Genomic DNA, 18,329 nt, shown 5'->3' on the forward strand with positions numbered 1-18,329 from the left:
CTAACGAGGGTGTAGGATAGCGAAGATAGTGTCAACAATCCAAACCTCGAGATACCTCTTCATATTTGCGATCTCTTTCCCGGTCGCTTTTACCTTCTTCAAATCTACTTTTAGTCTTGCCTTTGCATAGTTACACGTGTAGTATGTTGTAGGCAACAAATACACAAGAATTTGCTAAAAGCTTTAAACTTTCGTTTAACTTCAATCATCGCCTATCCACTGCCTCTAGTTGATGTAAGTGATTTTTCACTAGTTTTCTGATCACTGCACAAAGAGGCGGATTCACATGCATGCATGGGGTGCACATGACATTGGGTAAATATCAATTTCTTTGTAATAAAAAGCATTTTTCACCACATGTGCACCCTTGAAAAGATGAATTTTATCTAAAGTGGCACCCATAGGCACCCTGGTGCTACATGTTCCAGCTCTGCCACTCACTACATCCCCCTCTCTCACACACCAAGACTAGTTGCTAGGATTTATGTTGACTTAGCCATGTAAGTTTTATGATACATATAATTTCAGAACTTGTATAGTCTGGGCACAAACCAACAAACCAAACATAGATACATTGTATATACGTTGAAATTCAAGCTTTATGCCCTAGAAAATATCTAAACCCAATAGCTAAACACCCAAAACTATGTGTTCAACTATCAAACAAGGAAAGATGTTGAATCTAATGTTGTGTGCAGTTTACATCTGGTGGGCCATAATCCCAAATTGTGTACCATCAGCTCATGCTGTCATGATGAACCACCTCATAGTTTACATGCGCAAAGTGACTTATATGTATGTTAGTATTTAAAAAAAATGAATTAATGATTATGTGATAGTGCAATGTATACCATATTGATCTTAATTTACACAAAAAGAACTAATGATCATAGGACTTACAAATCTTAAAGCACGAACATGCGTTATATCTAAAGAGAGTGTAGTCCACCGGGGAGCAATATAGGTGTAGTCAGTTAAAAATGATTGCAAATTCTCCACGCATGTCTTTTCATTGCGAGTTTGGAGAGTGAGCTCAAAAGAATAGTTATCCGCAAATGTAGGTGGCAATGATATCCAATAAGCATTGGTAACATAGCAAAATCCACTCTTGGCCTTAGCATATTAAACCATTACCCACTAGCTAAAGACCTCATTGTTCAGAAAATTTAGCTCCTTGTCGCTAATTGGAAGATCGGTTTAACAAAGCCTAGGTTTAGCCAATAATAACAATTTCCAACCAAAGAGAACAAGCAAAACTTCCGAAAAGCAACACGCCTCACATCCCACTTGATCAGCCACGGCTCACTTCGCTTCTTATTCCAAAGCAGAAAAAAATAAAAAGCCGTAGTCGGAATAAAGTTAGTTAAGCAGCAGACAGGGCGCGCGCCAATATTAATCGGCCCCGTCCTCCTCCCCCTCCACTTCCCACCCTTTTTAACCGCCTAGCTGCTCCCTCCCACTCCACTGAGACACCACCGGCGCGGCGCGCACCAAGAGCGAGCGAGCCAGAGGGCGACACAGAGCGAGGAGGCGGCTGAGGGCGGCACGGCCGGCGACGATGGCCGACGCCTCCGCCTTCCCATACGGGCTGCGCGTCCTCGTCGTCGACGACGACCCAACCTGGCTGAAGATACTCGAGAAGATGCTCAGGAAGTGTTCCTACGAAGGTTGGAATCTTTGCCTTTCCTCTTTCGTTCCTTCCTCCAGCTTGATCGATACGCTGTGTGTCTGTTGTGGGTGTGTGCGTCCGTCGACTACATGTTTACTGTTTGTTTAAATTACCCAGTGAAAAGGATTTGGGAAAGCTCGCTACTAATCGTGGTATGCATGTATGGCCTGGATTAAAGTAGTCTTCTCTTGTCCGTTCTTACTGATTAAAATTGGGTTTTCAGACCTTGTCGATCGAATCGAACTTAGGGTGTTTGGGAACTTCTTCTTTTTTATAGAATTTGTTATCATGCCAGCAACTTGCCTGCTTTTTATGGACTCCTGTTTTTGTTTTGCTTGTGTATGTAACTGTTTGGTGTCAATTGTGAGAGGGAGCAAAAGATGCCTGGTCCATTAGCTCTTTTTGGATAAAATTTCCTATAATGGACAACATATGCATTTTTCTAGTGATGATTGCTCAATTATGTACTAGATGGATGGGGTTGCTTCTCCACAGAGCAGTTTGTTTAACTGCTGCACAATTACTTTTTCGTTTGGGGTAACTGCCCAATTCACTTCTGAAGCAACTCCTGTGTAAGTTACAAGTAGTAGCCAGACATTAAAATTCACCACACATAGTTTGATTAGTTCCTACCATATATTCTTTGCAGTCTTGTAGACCATTCTCAGGTGCTATATTTCCGTGGCACCGGTGACTGGGCCTTTAAGGGCTATGTGGATTCAAATTTAACATACTTGCCAGTCCTTTTGGTAGACCTATTGCCAATTATCACTATTGAGTTGTTACTGTTTTTGTACCAACTAAACTGCCAATCTATTACTCTCAGCTCTATCTGTGTTTTGTGTGTTCACGGGCACAATTGTTTTTGGTATGCATCCATATTTATGAGTAGTCATGATTTATTTTTTTGCGAAGAATAATCACGAGTTCTCTGTATACAAGTTAGACTAAACTAGTTATCTACCTGCAGTTACCACATGCGGCCTTGCTAGAGTTGCTCTTGACATCCTTCGGGAGAGGAGAAACAAGTTCGACATTGTAATTAGTGATGTCAACATGCCAGACATGGATGGTTTTAAGCTTCTCGAACACATTGGGCTTGAGATGGATCTGCCTGTTATAAGTTAGTACTCAACACCAAACCTGTCTCTCTGCAAATTTTAATGAAGAAATGAAATCTTCTATTCAGTTTGAATATCTACTCAACAATACCAAACTGCCCCATTCTGTTTTCACAGTGATGTCCATTGATGGAGAGACAAGTAGGGTGATGAAAGGTGTCCAGCATGGTGCTTGCGATTACCTCCTTAAGCCCGTTCGGATGAAGGAACTCCGGAACATTTGGCAACACGTATATAGGAAAAAAATGCATGAGGTTAAAGAGATCGAAGACCATGATAGCTGTGATGATCTCCAAATGCTCAGATATGGTTTCGAGGGATTTGATGAGAAGGGACTATTTATGACAGTTGATTCCGATACCACGAGGAAGAGGAAAGATGTGGACAAGGACCACGCAGATCAGGACAGTGATGGTGCTGCTGCTAAAAAAGCTAGAGTAGTTTGGTCCGTTGATCTACATCAGAAGTTCGTAAATGCCGTGAACCAAATTGGATTTGACAGTGAGTTCTCTCTCACATTTGTAACGACATTTCTATTAATTTATAAAAATTTCATGATCCTCACAAAGGACAAATATTGCTATCTTGCAGAAGTTGGACCGAAGAAGATACTGGACCTGATGAACGTGCCTGGCTTGACCAGGGAGAATGTTGCTAGCCATCTTCAGGTATGACATGATGTTCAAATGGTAAATTTTCTATGTTCTATTTCCTTGAGAAAGATACCGAGCTCTTAAAGAGAGTGTTAAGTTAGTTTTTTTCATTTAAGTAAGAAAGTTTGCTTACAGGACGCACTAAATTCAGATTATTGCACCATGACTTTTCTCCTACTCACTGTACCTGGTGTGTCATCACAAATTTGTGCAACAGTCTGCGGCCTGTTTTCTGAAACTCACAAATCAGGCATATGAAGAGCAGAAAATTCGAAATTATAATCTGGGTCAGGTAGTTTCTTGTGCAATAAGGATCATCTTTACTAAATAAAATAAGATCACCTTTGTCAGAGTTTCCCCTAGAAGTAAGTAAAAGAAGATTCTTGGTACAGTAAATGATAGAAAGAGGGATGTCACCAGTGAGTTCCCGACATGGCGTACTCCTTTGCCTTACCCATGTTCATGGATCATGGAAAAGCGTGATTACTGGTGGAGATACTGTCTGGACGTATTCTAAGAGCAAGTACAATATGACCTAGTCAGCTGACTATAAGGATTAGAATAATATATTTTTGCCTAGTTGGAGGAGAGAGAGGTGAAGAGAGAAGAGGAGTGGGCTCTAATGCAAGAGCTAGCTCTAGCACATGCCCCTAGTCACTTTGTGAGAGTGAAAGGTGGATCATATATTGATAAAGTAGCATATTTTTATAGCTCACCATTGTACATGTTAGCTCTAAGTTAGCTATAGATAACATGATACATGGGTTATAGCCAGCAGCTGGCTATACTATTGAACTTGATCCTGTGATAAACTTGTTCGCAATCTATATTGACCTGAATCGTCACCTTTTTTAAAACCTTCAGATGTCAAAGTATTCAATATTCATGAAAAAAATCACATGAAGTTTGAATCATCTCATTTTACCCAATACTCAAAAATTCAAGTTAAATCCATTTTATTCCTTTGAAGTAAAAAAATGATGTTCGGGTATTCATGTGAAGAAAATTCATTGCTATGCAGAAATATCGCCTCTACTTGGGTAGGCTGCAAAAGCAGAACGAGGAAAGGATATTGGGAGCTGCTAGGCAAGATTTCAGCAATAAGGGGCCATCAGAGAACCTTAACCTCAGAAGCTCCTTCCAAGAACAACCAAGCAATATCTCCAGTGGATATCCACATGCTTCCCAGAAGATACAAGGTCAGAACAGTGTGTTAGATTCTCAGCTAGAAGACACCAAGCGCACGGTCCCCTTACCGGTGTCACATAAATGCATAAATTCTGCAAGTTCTGTTGCCGAGTCTCAGAGTGTCGTTGGTGCTTCACCGTTAGGCGGAGTGCTGTCTTTCAAAGGTTTGCCAGTGAATCAGGACAGGAAGCCATCAGAAACCATGAACCTGGGATGCCCGGCCTGGAATGGAGGCGTGCCATCCAAGCAGTTCATGCAATACCCAAAGCATAACCGTGCACGCTGTGACTTGTTAGGGGACTATGCATGCCTGCCAAAGCCAGATTTGGAGCACCCCATTGCTCCTGGTCATCTGTTTACACCACCACCGCTAATCTCGATGAGTTGCAGTATGGAGTTGGATACCAGACACTTTTCAGATGTGAAGCCAGGCCTTCTTGACTGCCTCAAGTCCTTATCCCCGGCATTGACATGTACAGTTGACTCGGTTTCTGCTCAGCTCAGTGACAGTGTTGTGACATCAGCTGATGCTGACCGGAAGTTCTCCAGTGTGGAAGGTTTGCCTAGCACTAACTTTGATCAGACAATCAACCAAGGCGCTTTGGTTCGTTCTCAAGAACCAAGTATCATATGTGGCGCGGAATTTTCTTCTCTGACCGAGGATCTTCCCTCTATCCACTTCAAGGTGTCTCCTTTGAGAATATAGGGCTAGGTGGCATCGATTTGTTTCACTACAATGATGCGATGATACTGTCCGGACTACAGAGTAACTGGTACGATGATCAGGACCAGTTCGCCGGCGAAACAATAGACTACCCGTTGATGGATGGATGTCTCTTTGCATGATCCGGCGGCTGCCCCTTCTGTTGACCATGTCGTTTTGCGAGGAGGAAAGGATGGTGTTCTTGGTGTGTTCCCACATAGCACCTCTCGTAGGGCTATAGTGTTCTAACTTGATCCTTTGGTGGAAGGATCTAACTGTAGTAACTCCACTTTTGATAAAAATGTCTGTACTATAGACTGTGCCATGGTATAATTCTATAAACTCTTTCGATAATCTCTCAAAAGTATATATGGAGACTGTCGAATGTTTCCTTAGGATATTTGCAGAGTTGCATTGATTTGCTTTCTGTGATGCAGCATTGCGGACTGTATGTTAAGACTGTCATTTCACATTACGTGCAATGATGCAAACACTGCAACTTTTCAGTTTGAGATTCATCACAAAGATGTCACCCAAAGGTGGCAGCATGCGAAGTTACTCGCTCAAGTTAAAGGCAGAATTCAGTACAGCTGATGCGAAGCAGAACTACTGTTGCAAATGCAAAGATGAAACAGGTGCAGAGAAGAACAATCCTAAACAGTTTGCGTCACGGTTAAGCATGAACTCGCTGCTGCGCCATCTGAAGTATTTGCCTCCATCCGGTTAGCTAAGATCATGGAAGGAAGCGGCCAAGTTGCTCACATGAGATTTATTCTTAGACTTGATTATGTCAGATGCTGAATATTAGAAGCTCGATGTAAACTCAAAAAAAAAAAAAAATTAGAACCTCCATGTGCATATCTGAATTGCCTGAAGCAACGGCAATGGCTTCTGTATGCAGGTCTTTAGAATCCTATGTTTATTATTCTTAATTAATTCCCCCGTGTGATGAAGTAGGAGATGTCATCATATAGATTTTCAACCGTCAACCCTTGATCATGAACAAGCTCTGTACATACCATACCGCACATACAAATAACGGAATTGCTAATTCTCACGCTCAGTCGATGCATTAGCCGTCCGATCCAGATTCATCTTCCCATTGTTGTTGGCACCACGTGAGCTTTGTGTGTGGTGTCTTTGCGTTTATGGACGTTTAAACTCTTGTGTTTGTTGTTGTTGGCGCGGTTTATGTTAAGCGGCCGTATGGGTCTGTGAATTGGGTAGGCCTTTTTGTGTTGTTTTTATTGACTTTTTTCCTCGATTCTTTTCGCGATGCAGTTACAAGAATTTTCCATGTGACCATTTTTACCTCTATTGTGGGCATAGCGGCTACTTTTCTTCTGCGTGGTGTGTTGTTGGGCGCGGGGCTAGCTACGTCCGAACCGTTGGATTGCATCATGATTTATGTTACACTCTGCGGGAGTTGCAAATGAGTTGCAGCTGAAATTTTGAGTTACAAGTGGGTTACTTAGGAGATTTTCGAATTGCAAGTTTTTTTTAGTTGAAAATGAGGATGTAAATGTTTTTTTTTTGAATTGCAAGTGAGGTTGCACCTAAGAAAAAATGTGTTTGAATGTTGAATTTGTGTCATGATTCGTCCTAGATGGGATTTGCAATTGTGTTACAATTCTGTCGTGATTCGTCCTAAATGCGAAGCAGCATATATTTTAGGCATCAAGATTTATAGAGATAGATCAAGACGTCAAATAGGCTTTCACAGATTACATACCTTGACAAAATTCTGAAGAAATTTAGAATGGATAAAACTAAGAAAGGGTTCTTACCCATATTGTCAGGTAATATCTTGAGTAAAACTCAAGTTCCGGCTATAATGGAAGAAAGAGAAAGGATGAACAGCATCCCATGTGCCTCAACCATAGGCTCTATTATGTATGTCATGTTGTGTATACGACCGGATGTGGCACGCGCTCTTAGTTTGACCAGCATGTACCAAAGTGGTCCTCAAATAGAACACTAGATAACAAAAATAACCTGAAGTACTTGAAAAGGACTAAGGGTGTGTTTCTCACTTACGGAGATTACGAAGAGCTCGTCGTAAAATGTTACATCGATGCTAGCTTTGACATTGATCCGCGTGACTCGAATTCACAACCTGGATACAAATTCATTTGAATGGTGCATCAGTGGAGGAGTTTCAAGCATAGCGTAGTGGCGATATCTTCAACTGAATCAAAATACATGGCTACTTCAGGAGCTGCATAGGAAGCGGGTTGGATGAAGGGATTCATTACCGAACTTGGTGTGGTTCCTAGCGCATTGGGCTTGATGGTCAGCTGTTGCGACAACACTTGTGCCATAGATAATGACAAGGAGCCAAGGTCTCACTAAGATTTCCAGCATATCGAGCACTACTTTGATTCTATTCATGTATATTAATGGTTGTGAAATACGCCACGTTTTCTCGCGTTTAAACCTTAGCTAAGTCAAGAAATTGATTAGGTTTACCTCTCAACTTGCACTAATGACTAATTAATGCAAACATGTGCAATCTCTTCTATTTTTGGATGTTGTGCAAGAAATCGCATCATAATGACAAATGGACCTGCAATTACTGGAGAAAATCGAGTCAGGAGCATGGCAAAGTTGACTACGTTCGAAAAGGCGGTTCTAGGGGCTTTAACGGGAAATGGTACGGGCAAGCCCCGCCCGTACCGTGTTCTGCAGCATTCCCGAGGTCAAACCCTATAAGTTTCGTGAAGGGACCGACGCCAAACAGAGAGCCATTTGTCACCAAACAGAGCCGCCATCCATCAGATTCATCTGCACCACACCGAAAAAGATCCACCACCATAGTTCATCCATTCCATCTTCAATCTCCTCCATAGCCATAGTCATCACCATTGTAATAGAGATCTCCTTGAGAATTGGCGACCATTGTAAGAATATTGTGATTTCAATCTAAGTATTTTGCACAATGATTTCTATCTTTATATTTGACTTAATATTATGTGTGACTAGTCCTCACGGACTGCGGGTTGGGGTGAATCCTCGCAGCGTTTATGTGCATCTAATCTTATTATATGTGTAAGGATTGAATAGGAGTTTTGCAATCTTGTATCCTTGTCTCTTTGCCTTGTCTCGGTGATCTACAGGTACCCATATCATTCAATTAGATCAAGGGGATAGGTGGTATGAGTGGAGAACGGCGGCTACCGCGAAACCTCAGTGACAGAAAGAGGAAAGTAACATTACATGTTTAGCGGTTCAGTCGGGATCATGGCACAATCATCTAGCTTAAGGCTTTGGTCTTTATTCATTTACTTAATAACTATTGTTGCTTGCGGCTGTAAGGATAATGGTTGGGCCAAGAGGCTCTTGTCACATGTGGCTTTAGGGGCAAGAGTATTTACGGTGTGCCACTCACAAATCTCTTATCTTTATTTTATTTGTTACACATATGTGCTTCAATTATATATGTATGCATAGCTGCAGGAGAAACCTTAACCCTGACATATTTTCATCATTGAACATAACCCCCTTAAAAATAAACTAGATAGGTCCGATAAACTGAAGATAAAATACACTAGCAAGTCTTGTAGACGTTTCCTTTACACCATTTTAGTAGTGTTTCCCAAGGTTCGATTAAACCTAGGTCTTCCAGGGAAAAAACTTATCATACTACAATCCGTAATCCGGATCGAAGGTATCATATATCTAAGAAGGGAACGTAAAGATTTGCAAAGTGCCCACAAATCTGAATGTGGCGGATCTGTTGATTAAACCTCCCCAAGGACAAAGCATGAGCAGCATAAGAGATCCATGTGTGTTAGATTCATCACAATATAATCTAGATTATTGACTCTAGTGCAAATGGAAGACTGTTGGAGATATGCGTGAGAGGCAATAATAAGTATTTACTGTTATATCTTTGTATTTATGATAAAGATTTATTTCTCATGTTATATTTGTATTAACCGGAAACATTACTAGATGTGTGCTTTATAAACAAGCCGGAGTCCCTAGTAAGCCTCTCATATAAATAGCTCGTTGATTAAATGATGATCAAGGTTTCCTGATCATTAATGTTGGATATTGTTAATAACGGGATCATGTCATTAGGAGAATGATATGATGGACTTGGGTGTAATCATAACAATACGATCAAGTCATTAAGTTCGTATTGTTGTAGCTCTCAAATGCATAGTAACTTAATCCTTAAACCATAAGATCATGTCAATCACTAACACCAGAGGAATGCTTTGATGACATCAAACTTCACACCATAACAAGGTGATTATAAAAGTGGCACTAGGTATTCTGAAAGTGATATTTGAGGATCATGGATCATGGGATTTGTCCATCCAAATGACAGAGAGATATACTCTGGGGCCTCTCTGTGAGATCGCATCCAATAAGCTTGCAAGCACGTGACTAGGTCCCAGTGGATGATATATCAAGAAGCAAGTAAACAGTACTTATCGGTAGCAAGATTGAACTAGGTACGAGTGATACCAACGATCGAATCTTGGATAAGTAAAGTATCACGAGACAAGGGAATAGGTCACAATGTGTATGGTTCATTTCATCACAAGGTCATCGTTGAATATGTAGGAGCCATTATGGATCTCCACATCTCGTTGTCGGTTATTGATCAAAGAGGTGTCTTGATTATGTCTATATCAGTCACGAACGGCAGGGTGACACACTTAAAGTTCGTTGATGCTAAGGATAGATACGAGAATATGAGTTGGAGATTGAGATTGAATGTTGTTCGGAGTCTCGGGTTGGATCAAGGACATTAGAGGAGGTTCGAAAGAGTCAGAGGAATAAGATTCATATAAGGCAAGTCAATTTTTAGGTTTCGGAGAAGTTTGGGAACTTTCCTATGTTTGACCGAAGGATTTGTAGAAGGTTTCAGAGGTGCTACCAGGGGCCACTGACTCGGGAGGGGCCATGAGAGCCGAGGGGGTGCAACCCAGCCCTAATGGGCTAGGCACACGAGCCTCAAGGCCTAGGTGGCCATCCCCCAACCATAAGATCAAATCCCTAAATTGTAGGGGGCTGACTTGGGAGGCTAGTCCCCCCATGCGCCGACACTAGGAGGCGCCTAGGCCAACCCTAGCCGACCCTTCCTCTATAAATAGAGGGGAGGGGCAGGAGCGATGGCCATACCTCTCCCTCGGCCCTAGCCGCCACCCTCTCCTCCTTCCTCTCCTTCTGCATGCGCTTAGGTGAAGCCCTGCATAAGTTCTTCTCCACCACCACGTAGTCGTTCTGATAGGATTCTTGGAGGATCTATTACTTCTACTGCCCGCTGGAACGGGGAGAGGGCATCATAATTAACATCGTAGGTGTGCCCGAGTACGGAGGTGTTGCCCGCTTGCAGTGTCGGAAGGGTCTTTACCGCTATCTTGAGATCGGCAAGTAATGACTACATCATCCACAAGATATGATATTGTTAACGTTTTCGGTCTTCGAGAGTAAGACTCTAATATATCTCGTTGCTCTCATCTAATCGATTGGATTTTGGTTTTTGCCTGTTCTTGCGGTAGAACTTTTGTTTTCGCTACTACAAACCTTGTAGCTACGTCATTGACAATGGTGATTTGTACTCTCCGTTCTTCAGCGACGTCAACCAAACTGTTCGGTTATTTATTTGTGGCATATTGTTGTTGGCTCTCTTACCGATGTTGATCGACTACTTTAATAGTTGTGCATGTGCACGTAGCCTTAGTATTGCCGTTCAACTTAAAATTATGGGAGAACCATCGTTGATATTTATGGATCTATAGTTTGGTGTCTACCTTTGGCTATTTTACAAAAGTATAAGATTGTGTCATGGAAGAAGAAAGAGTTTGAAGACCTTCAACATTTGGTCATTTCTTTTAGACTTTGTTTTGTAATTGTTGAAGTCAAATGGTGTATACCATGTTCTATTTGTTACTCACTTCATCCAAAAAAAGACATCTCAACTTTGTTTGAATTTGCATGTATATACACACTAAAGCATGTCTAGATACATGATATCATGATAGAACTGAAATTTTCTTTTGTGACGGAGAGAGTACTATAAATATATATGATACTAATTGAAAAAAAAAAAAGTCCCACGAACACGCCTACACAATGCCTAGTTGACATTGTTCTAAAAATGTCTGCTGGAAATTATAGTTGAAGAGGTTCAGCATGGTGGAAATTACGAGACATCTCAACACAAATTCTATCTTCCATTAAGTTTGTGCATCTGATTGTCAAAGTGTCCTGAGGAATGGAGTTGCGACTTTTAAAGATCACGTACGACCAACTGCCTAAAGTTTGGCGATTTTTTACATTTGTCACGAAAGGACACGCCAAGAGTAAAGAGAAGAACGCAGGTCCCAAAAGGAGAAACAATCTAACCAAGGAAGCCTATAACCAATCCCCATCAGCTCTACAGGCACTGCGCGCGTCGAGCTCATTCCCGGTAAACCAAGTTCCGGCCGACCCACCCCGGCAATGAAGCCCCCGAGACGCCTGGGAGCCGCCGTCGCCGCCGCGCTGCTCGTGGCCACGACGCTGCTCGTCTCCACCGTCCTCAGATCGCCGCTGCCGCTGCTTCCTTTGCTCCCATGCCTGCCCGCCGTCACAGCCCCCTCGGGATCCGGCTACGAGCCGACCGGCCTCGCCGCGCTCGCCGACGCCGCCGTCTACTACGCCACCACGCCGACGGTGCCGCAGCAGTCGCGCGCCGAGATCGCTCTCTCCCTCGCCGTGCTCCGCCGCCGAGCGCCGGCGCGGGTGCTGGTGTTCGGCCTCGGCCACGACTCGCCGCTCTGGCACGCGCTCAACCCCGGCGGCGTCACCGTGTTCCTGGAGGAGGACCCCAAGTGGTACCGCGTGGTGCGCTCGCGGTCGCCGTTCCTGCGGGCCCACCTCGTCAGCTACCGCACGCGGCTCGACCAGGCCGACCACCTCCTCGAATCCTACCGGCGGTCCCCCTCGTGCGTCCCCGGCGCCGGCGCCGAGCCCGCCGTCCGGGGCAACGCGGCGTGCCCGCTGGCCCTGCACGACCTGCCGGCGGAGGTGTACGAGAGCGAGTGGGACATGATCATGCTGGACGCCCCCAAGGGGTACTTCGCGTCGGCCCCGGGGAGGATGGCGGCGATATGGACGGCGACGGCGATGGCGCGGGCCAGGCGCGGCGAGGGGGACACCGATGTGTTCCTGCACGACGTGGACCGCAAGGTGGAGAAGGCTTACGCCGAGGAGTTCCTCTGCGATAGGTTCAAAGTGGAAGCGGCCGGCCGGCTATGGCATTTCAGCATCCCGCCGATGTCGCGGCGGGAGAACACGACGACGGCTGGCGATGGCACGAGGCCGTTTTGCTGACTCCTACGAACAGCGGAAGGCTCGAGATTTTTATTTTTATTTATTTTTTAGTCCGTACATGGAAAGTTCAGGCTTAAACAGGCATGGGACAGACGTGGAGCCTAGAGGAATATAATCACTGATTGATCTACACAACACGTGGGCTCAGATCGTGAGGTCAATGAATGGGGGGGACATCTCTCTCGTGGGCTCGTGGCACTGCCGCAATGTAATTTACTTGCATAATTTAGCTTTTTTTTAAGGAAAATTGCATAGTTTAGCTGGATTGAACGTTAACCTTCTTGGATCTCTATCGCAAGCAGTGGACCTGACTGTGGGCTCAAATCTCCATGGCATTGAAGTCTATTAGGTCTCTGATTAGTCTACCATTAGATATCTCATTTGCTGGATTGAACGGTAGACTGAGACTACTCAGAACAGGGGGAATTGCTTCACACACGACGTTTCTTGTCCGATAACTATACGATAATAGCCCCAACTGTCGTCGTGGTGAACGAGCAGATGCCATAGGATGGCTTAAGTTGGGGCCGAATGGACGTATGAGGATTCGGGGGAGGGTTTGCGATTAGATGGGAAAAACTTCCGGATGCTTTCCTCAAGAACACAACCAAAGGCCGGTATGCAAGAAGAGAGACAAGAGGAAGAACTCTTTACTAGATCGCTAGCTTCATGATCTCAACATGGTTACAAGTTTCTCAGTACAAGCTATTATGTGGTCTCGCGCCTGCAGGAGGCAGTGCCCCCTCTCCTTATATAGGGGAGAGGGTGGCTTACACTGGAAGAAACCCTAATGGCATCTTTGACTAGACAAACTACTTTACAAAGCTACTTTAATCATAGATGACACCGGAGTCCTCTTTAATCGTGGCGCCGACATCCTCCGGCTTCTTTGACCGTCACCTTTCTCTTTATCGTCGCCCTTCGTCTAAAGTTACTTTGCTTAGCTCATCTTTGTCTTCTAGCTCCGGGAGAGAATCTTTGACCAGCCCCGCCGACAGCTCTCCTTTCCGTCATCTTCTTTATCGGTTCCGTGATACCCCTCTCGGGGGATACCCGCTTAGCTCCACTTAGCTAAACTCTTTTCCTTAGGTTCCTAGCACGAACATTAAACCGTATCTTGATGGCACAAGCCATCCGGCTTGGCATGCCTTTGGCATACCGGGGTCATCCCCCAACATTAGTCCCCGAAGTCTGGTATAGTCTCGGCGGATCCTATCCAACTGACCATGCCGAGTTCTTTCTTTTAGGATACCGGTTTAATCTATCCGGTTATAGGCTTGGATCCCAGCATCTTTGCTCGATCATCGCTATCTCTTCTTCTTAAGGTGTTATCCGGTATCTTATCCTCCCAGTATCTTAGTCATTTAATACTTCCTCGGCGACGTCGAGAATATTCGGCCCCGCGCCCGTCGCAGACATGCGCACCGTGGATCGACGCGCCAAAGCGTCGTGGGTCACTTCCCTTCGACTCCCGCGCGCTCATTTAATGCATCGCAGCCTGATCCCACTACCTCTTCGGGATCCCGTGTGCGCCTCCGTGTGGCTCCGTATTTCTTCGCGTGCATTCCCTCGCCACGTGGCGGCCCAAGGCGCGAACCGTCGTGGGCCGCGAGGCGAACCGCCGCGGCCCAGCGGTTTCCTGCCCACCTTCTCTCTCCTTTATAAACACGTAACCGCCCTTCTTCTTCGTCTTCTTCGCATTCTCCTCCTTCGCGCACGTAGCTTCACGCCTTTGCGCCTCCGCCGCTCTCCGTCCGCCGTCGCTCCTTCAAGCTCCGCGCCCGGCGAACTCACGCCTCGCCTCCGCCGGACTTCGCCGTGCGGAGATCTTCGGCCGCAACTTCATTGCTCCCGTCGCATTCGTGCTTCTTCGCAAGCTTCTCCGCCTCGCCGTCGACGGTGCTCTCCGGCGGCTGCAGGTCCGCTCCGCCGCGCAGCAAACGCTTTCCTCGCCGACTCCGCCGCTTAAGGTTGGTACCAATCTCGTTTCACTCGTCCTCCGCTTGCTTTCCGCATCTTGGGTCTTTAGTGTTCTTATTTCCTCTTTTCTTTTGGTTTTCTTCTTACTCGTAGATCTTCGCGCTGGGTCCAAGTCTCGGGATTGTTGTTTTTTCGCCTCTCCTTGCAATGTCCGACGAGGAATCCTCCTCTCGCATCTTCTTCTTCCCTTTCTCTCAAGCGCCGTAGACCATCTCCCGAGAATCCACGGCTTCAGTATCCGATGGAGACCGATTCCGCAATCAGACAGGATCCGGTAGCCATCAAGAGTCCGGTGGCCACTTAGAATCCGGTAGCTTTAGCCAAGCTTCCGGTAGCGCAACCTCTAGCAGCTCCACCAATCTTCCGGCGAGGAGCCTTCCCCAATCACCCGCGGTGCCTGGATGGGTTCCAAGTGTTACCGAATTTGAGATCGATCGGTTATACCGGTCTCGACGGATTCCGAAGGAGTTTCTTGCCGGATTCCGGACGGCGAAATCGAACCGGATCCCGAAGATGACGAATATGTTGTCTTTCTTGCTCACTTTGAGCGCGGCTTCGGCCTTCCCGCCTCCCTCTTTTTCCGGGAGTTTCTAGATTTTTACAAACTCCAACCTCACCACCTTCCCCGGCAACGCCATTTTCTACCTCTCTTGCTACGCCACCTTCATGGAGGCCTATATCGGCATTCGTCCCACTCGTGAGACGTTTGCCCGCTTTCTTTGCTCTTCGGATTAATTCCGTTCAGGGCAAGGATATTCCTAAACCCAAGCCCCCGCTCGAGGCGGGTCTTGCATTATCGGCTCCCGTCAAGGGAGCCCCTTTAAGTTTTCCGGCCTCGAATCTTGCCGGTTGTGGCAAGGGACTTTCTTCTACGTGAAGAACACCGGCCCCGCCGATCTCATCGATCTTCCTCCCTTCGAAGCGGGGCCGCCCAAAGAGACCAACTCGGAGCTACAACCCGAAGTCCGATCACGCTGAAACCAGCCGGGTGGTACGCTTCTTGACCTCTTTGAAGAAGGAGACCAAGATCTGCTCGGATGACATCATCCGCACTTTTATTTCGCGCCGGGTGCTTCCTCTAAAGCGTCGCGCACGTAGGATGAGCGAGATGTACGGCCCAGGAGATCCTACCAAGATCACAGGCCGTCCTCTTAGCAAAAGGGATGTCGTTCGCAAGGCTAAGCAGATTTGCCAAACTGCTATGCCATCTGATTGGGAATGGGGCCTCCTTCCCCACAGACCGATAATCCTCCGACCCAAGAAGTAAGGGATTATGCGACCGGGGTTGTTTTTGGCCGGTAGCTTTCGCTCTTGCTAATCTTACTTTTTCTTGTTTCCAGGCCAAGGACCGCTTCCCCTCATCGAGCGCAGCGGCGTGGACCTTGCCGGCCTCGCGCCCTCGACTCCTTTGACCCGGATCCTTACATTTTCCTCGGAAGGATTTGAAGATGGGCAAGACTCCGCAGCCGCACCTTGGCCGGTCTCCTCCGAAGCCAACCGGGTCCGCGCGACGACTTGACCACGCTCGAGGTATTTTCTTTCCGGTTTCCTTTACCTTCCGTTATCGTTTTCCTGTGAATTGCTTCTTAGCCGAACTTAACTCATAGATCCACGAGCGCGTGCCGCCCCTGCGCGCCGAGGCCGGCTCCGAGTTTGTGGACAAGCTCATGGCCCAGGGCCAAAAGAACAAGCAGCCGGCACCTGATGCCGGTACCAGCCAGGCCCGTCCCTCCAAGCGCTTCCGGACTGAGCCCGTGGGGGAGAAGCAGGTGGGCATGCGTCGCTACGGCGCAAAGCGATGCCAACCTCTTCCGGTAAGTTACTCACTTTCCGGCTTGCCTCTTTTTGCCAAGTTCTTTTTCCGGCTGCTTTTTCCAACTCGTTTTTCTTTCTTTTCTCAGCCCTGCGCTCAAGCTTGGCCTAAGGCCATCGGGCTCCGAAGATTCCGCAAGGACTTCAACCCCTCCTCCTCGCTCAAGCCCGGCACCACCCGGTGCCGGCAGAACATCTCCTCGCTCCCTCTCTGGGGCACAACAAATTCGGGGCGTGCGGCCCCTTCATCATCGGATCACCGCACGGAGGAGGATCCTTCCTTCCCTCCGTGAGACCCAGGATACCGGCGCCAAGCAACATCGGCGCCGGCGAAGAAGAAGCCGCGGCGGGCGGAGCCTCCAGCCTCCTCCCGGTCCTTGAAAAGACAACAACTTCCGCGCCGGAATCTTCCGCGCCGGAAGGCTCCAAACCGAGTGATGCGCCCGGCGCTCCTCCGTCTCCACGCTCCTCCCCGATGCCGCCGCCGTGTGCTCTTCGCGCCAAGCCCCTCGGGGCCGCTTCGCGCCGCCGCCCAAGACCTCCAAGCTCATCAAGGGGAAGGCGACGGCCTCCGGCCGCCTCTTCCGGCGGCCGGCAGCCCTTGGTGCTGCACGTCGCCAAGGCCGCCAAAGATGCCGCCACGAAGGCCACCGGCCTCCTTGGCCGCATCACGAGTTCAAGCGCCAAGGCCGCGACTGGGCACCTTCCGCCCTACGCCCAAAAGTGGAACGCCGCGGACATGACTCCGGCGACCCGCGGCCCGGGCAAGGACAGTGCCGTCTGGCTCCGGACCCTGTCGGGACCGGTCTTCCGAGGAGCACTTTATGCGGCTTCGCAGCCGCCGTTAAAGAGCTCGACAGCCGCGTGGTACGACTCCATGAACAATCCGATGGTATGTTTTGCTAACTTGTCTCAATCTTTACCGGTTTCTTCGTTTCCGGCTTTGTTTTATCTTTCTTTGGTTTCATGCCGGTTTCTCTCTTGTCTATCTTCCCGAGTCCCCGAGTTTTGTGGTGAGAGCGCAGCTCTTAGTGCAAAACTTAACTTAAAAATTTAGCGTGAAACCGCACCGCTGAGTCCCCGAGTTTTGGTTAAATACCTTGTTCTTAGCACACAATTTACCTTAGAAGCGCGCAAAACCGGCACTCACGCGCTCCCGAGTTTCGGGTTAAGAACTTTGTTCTTAGCGCAAAACTCACCTTAAAACGCGCAAAACCGGCACCGCTGATCCCCGAGTTTCCGGGTTAAGAACCTTGTTCTTAGCGCAAAACTTAGCTTAAAACGCGCAAAACCAGCATCGCCGAACCCCCGAGTTTCGGGTTAAGAACCTTGTTCTTAGCGCAAAACTTAGCTTAAAACGCGCAAAACCGGCACTGCCAGTCCCCGAGTTTCGGGTTAAGAACCTTGTTCTTAGCGCAAAACTTTACTAACCTTGCTTTCTTGAACAGCTCACGGCTGACGCTCGAAGGCTCTCTTCGAGGAGCTTCTATGGGAGCATCGGGAGCTCGGCCGAGGCACACGACAAGTGCCAAGGTAAATTTTTGTTTTGCCTAGCATCTTCCTTACCGGAAACCTTTCCCTCCTAACATTCGCAATTTCCGCTAACGGTGGTCCCGAAGCTTCCATCGATGCTCTCAAGGAGCAGCTGGCCACCGCCCAACGTACGCATTCTCTCCTTTTTCCTTTAAACTCGGTTTCTTCTCCATTTTTACTAGTATAACCTTGTTAACACTTTCTTTTCCGGTTACGGGAGAAGGACCAGCTCATCCGGCAAGCATAAGGAGGAGCCGGACGCCCTCAAGACCAGCCACCGGAGCTCAAGACCCAGCCTCATCCAACCGGGGCTTGACCATACTAAGGCTCTCTCGAAG

At 47.1% G+C, this 18,329-nt stretch overlaps 1 protein-coding gene and 1 pseudogene across 1 annotated transcript; both read left to right on the forward strand.

Annotated features, from left to right (window-relative positions):
• Window positions 1–1,558: 1,558 nt before the first annotated feature.
• Window positions 1,559–5,688, forward strand: LOC124665711 (annotated as a pseudogene).
• Window positions 5,689–11,793: 6,105 nt separating this feature from the next.
• On the forward strand, window positions 11,794–12,803 carry LOC124660012 (probable methyltransferase At1g27930). Its single transcript, XM_047197811.1, has one exon. It carries the CDS (start codon window positions 11,794–11,796, stop codon window positions 12,664–12,666), a length of 873 nt encoding a protein of 290 aa, XP_047053767.1. The 3' UTR covers window positions 12,667–12,803.
• Window positions 12,804–18,329: the final 5,526 nt, after the last annotated feature.

The sequence above is a fragment of the Lolium rigidum genome, chromosome 6, assembly GCF_022539505.1.
Source record: "Lolium rigidum isolate FL_2022 chromosome 6, APGP_CSIRO_Lrig_0.1, whole genome shotgun sequence".
NCBI classification, from domain to species: Eukaryota; Viridiplantae; Streptophyta; class Magnoliopsida; order Poales; family Poaceae; genus Lolium; species Lolium rigidum.

What these genes read in the sequence shown, in the direction of transcription:
- LOC124660012 (XM_047197811.1), top strand. Translation starts at nt 11,794, where the DNA reads ATGAAGCCCCCGAGACGCCTGGGAGCCGCCGTCGCCGCCGCGCTGCTC.